The following is a 1,986-nucleotide window of genomic DNA, read 5'->3' on the forward strand; positions in this document are numbered from 1 at the left end:
TTATCTATCAATCAGATATATAATGCTATATAATACAAGATACAGACTATGATACTGATATTTATTTGTTTACGAGCACAGACGTTCTCACCACTACTTAGTTTCTTGATTTTTTAGGTACAGTGGAAACATGGATAAATAGACAACACTTGAACTAACTATACATGGTTTTCCTCACCCGAGTGTTAAAGTGCCTACAAATCAACACACTTAGGATTCTGACAGTGTTGTTGTCATCTAGGTTTTTAAAATTTGAAAACCTGTTGTCCTTATTACACAGAAGATTAGTCAGAACACAGTGATATGTAAATCCTAGGAAGATCATTTGTTTGTTTGTTTTTTACTTTCGTATCGTACTAGGTTTAATATTTCTCAGAAGCTTATTATTAAAAAAAAGCAACAACAACAACAACAAAAACAAACCAGAAACCAAGACTTCTGTCTCAGCAACCCGGACCTCAGGTTTTTAGGTAATCCTACATCACCTTCCAGCATCATGTCCTGTGTACAAGGGTGGCCCTCGCTCCGTCCTCCTCTCCCACCCCACCCCAGAGCGCTCCGGCGAGGCAGACGCTTGGCTGCCCTGTCTTCTTGGTGCTTGTAAAGAGCCAGGAGGCGGCGGGTCGGGCTCTCCAGGTGGGGTCTAGGCCCTCTTGACGCTGTTGAGGAGCTCGGTCAGTTCGCTGATGTACTTGATGGTGTACTTCAGGGTCTGTATTTTGGTGAGGGGCTGTCCCCTCTGGCTGTAGACGGGGGGCAGGTAGTTGCGCAGCGTGTGGAGAGCGTCGGCCAGGGTCCTCATCCTCAGCTTCTCCCTCTCGCTGGCCTTCCTCCTGCGCTGGGCTGACATCCTCACCTTGGTGCCCTTGGGCAGACGCGCCTGCCCGGGGTTGGGCAGGTAGGCTGGGGGGAAATCCACCAGGCTGTATCCCACCAGGCTGCCACCCCCGCTGCCGTAGGGGGTCTCGGCCGCCGCTGGGCAGGGGGACGAGGTGTAGGATTCGAAGGAGGGAGTCGGGGATAAGCTCTGAGGAGAGGCGACGGGGTGAAGCTCGAAAGGCCCGGCAGGGCTTTTCCAGTCCCAGGAGGACAAGGAGATGGAATGCTCCGAACCCAAAGCATCTTCCATGCTGACCAACGTCTCGTGCAGCTTGTCCATGCTCGGAGGAGCACTCGGGTTCAGCGGTGTCCTCTGCCCTCCCAGCAAAGGCTGGAGCCGCCGGCTGCCGGGACCTTTTTATGATGGAGGGAGGAAAGTGACAGAGTGGGAACGTGGGTTTGGCGAGGGGAGTTCAAAGGAGCGCCACAAGTGCTAAGATGGAAAGTGAACTCCTGATGTGCTAGTTTCTTCTCAATGATAATTATCAACCTTCAGCTAAAAAGCCTTTAAGCTAACGGGCAGCGGCGAGAAAGGAGGAAAAAAAGATTATCTTCTTGCAACTCGGCCAATTAAGGCTGCGCATCTACGTGTAACGTTGTGCTGGGGGGAGGTGAGGGGCTAAGTGGTGAGAGAGGAAAAAGAAAGTTAACAATTTCACAAACCAGTTCACAGATGTAGAATTTAAAGATAACGGCCACTAAAACAAGCTCTGCCTTTAAGCCACCGAGCCCTGATTTCTGTGTGACTGTTTGAAGGGGATGGCGCTGCAGCAGGGGTGGTTTGACCTGTGCTGGCTGCTGGTGAATAGTCTCTCTTTATCTGCATCTTCCCCCTGAAAGTCAAAGATAGCTTCTTTGGGCTTGTGAGTGTCATGGTGCTGTGCATTTCCCTGCTCATCAGATTGGAGCTCCTCTCTGGATCACTTTGGTTTTCAACAGGAGAAAGGAAAGAACAGCAAAGCATACTCTGCCTTCTGTACATTCATTTTCTATTTTAAATCATGACTGGGAGGTCAAAAAGGAAATATAAAAATGTAAACAAAGTCCCAGTTAAGAAAATAAATACATGAATTGATACAAAAACATAACTTTTTAAAAAGTGTCTTG

At 48.6% G+C, this 1,986-nt stretch overlaps 1 protein-coding gene across 1 annotated transcript; it reads right to left on the bottom strand.

Annotated features, from left to right (window-relative positions):
- Window positions 1-643: 643 nt before the first annotated feature.
- MSGN1 (mesogenin 1) lies at window positions 644-1,159 on the bottom strand. The gene has a single exon (XM_051615990.1). The coding sequence runs from the start codon at window positions 1,157-1,159 to the stop codon at window positions 644-646; it is 516 nt and encodes a 171-aa protein (XP_051471950.1).
- Between the last annotated feature and the right edge of the window lie 827 nt (window positions 1,160-1,986).

This window comes from Apus apus, chromosome 3 (assembly GCF_020740795.1).
Source record: "Apus apus isolate bApuApu2 chromosome 3, bApuApu2.pri.cur, whole genome shotgun sequence".
Lineage (NCBI taxonomy): Eukaryota > Metazoa > Chordata > Aves > Apodiformes > Apodidae > Apus > Apus apus.

Coding starts and splice junctions, on each gene's coding strand:
- MSGN1 (XM_051615990.1), bottom strand. CDS start 1,159: ATGGACAAGCTGCACGAGACGTTGGTCAGCATGGAAGATGCTTTGGGT.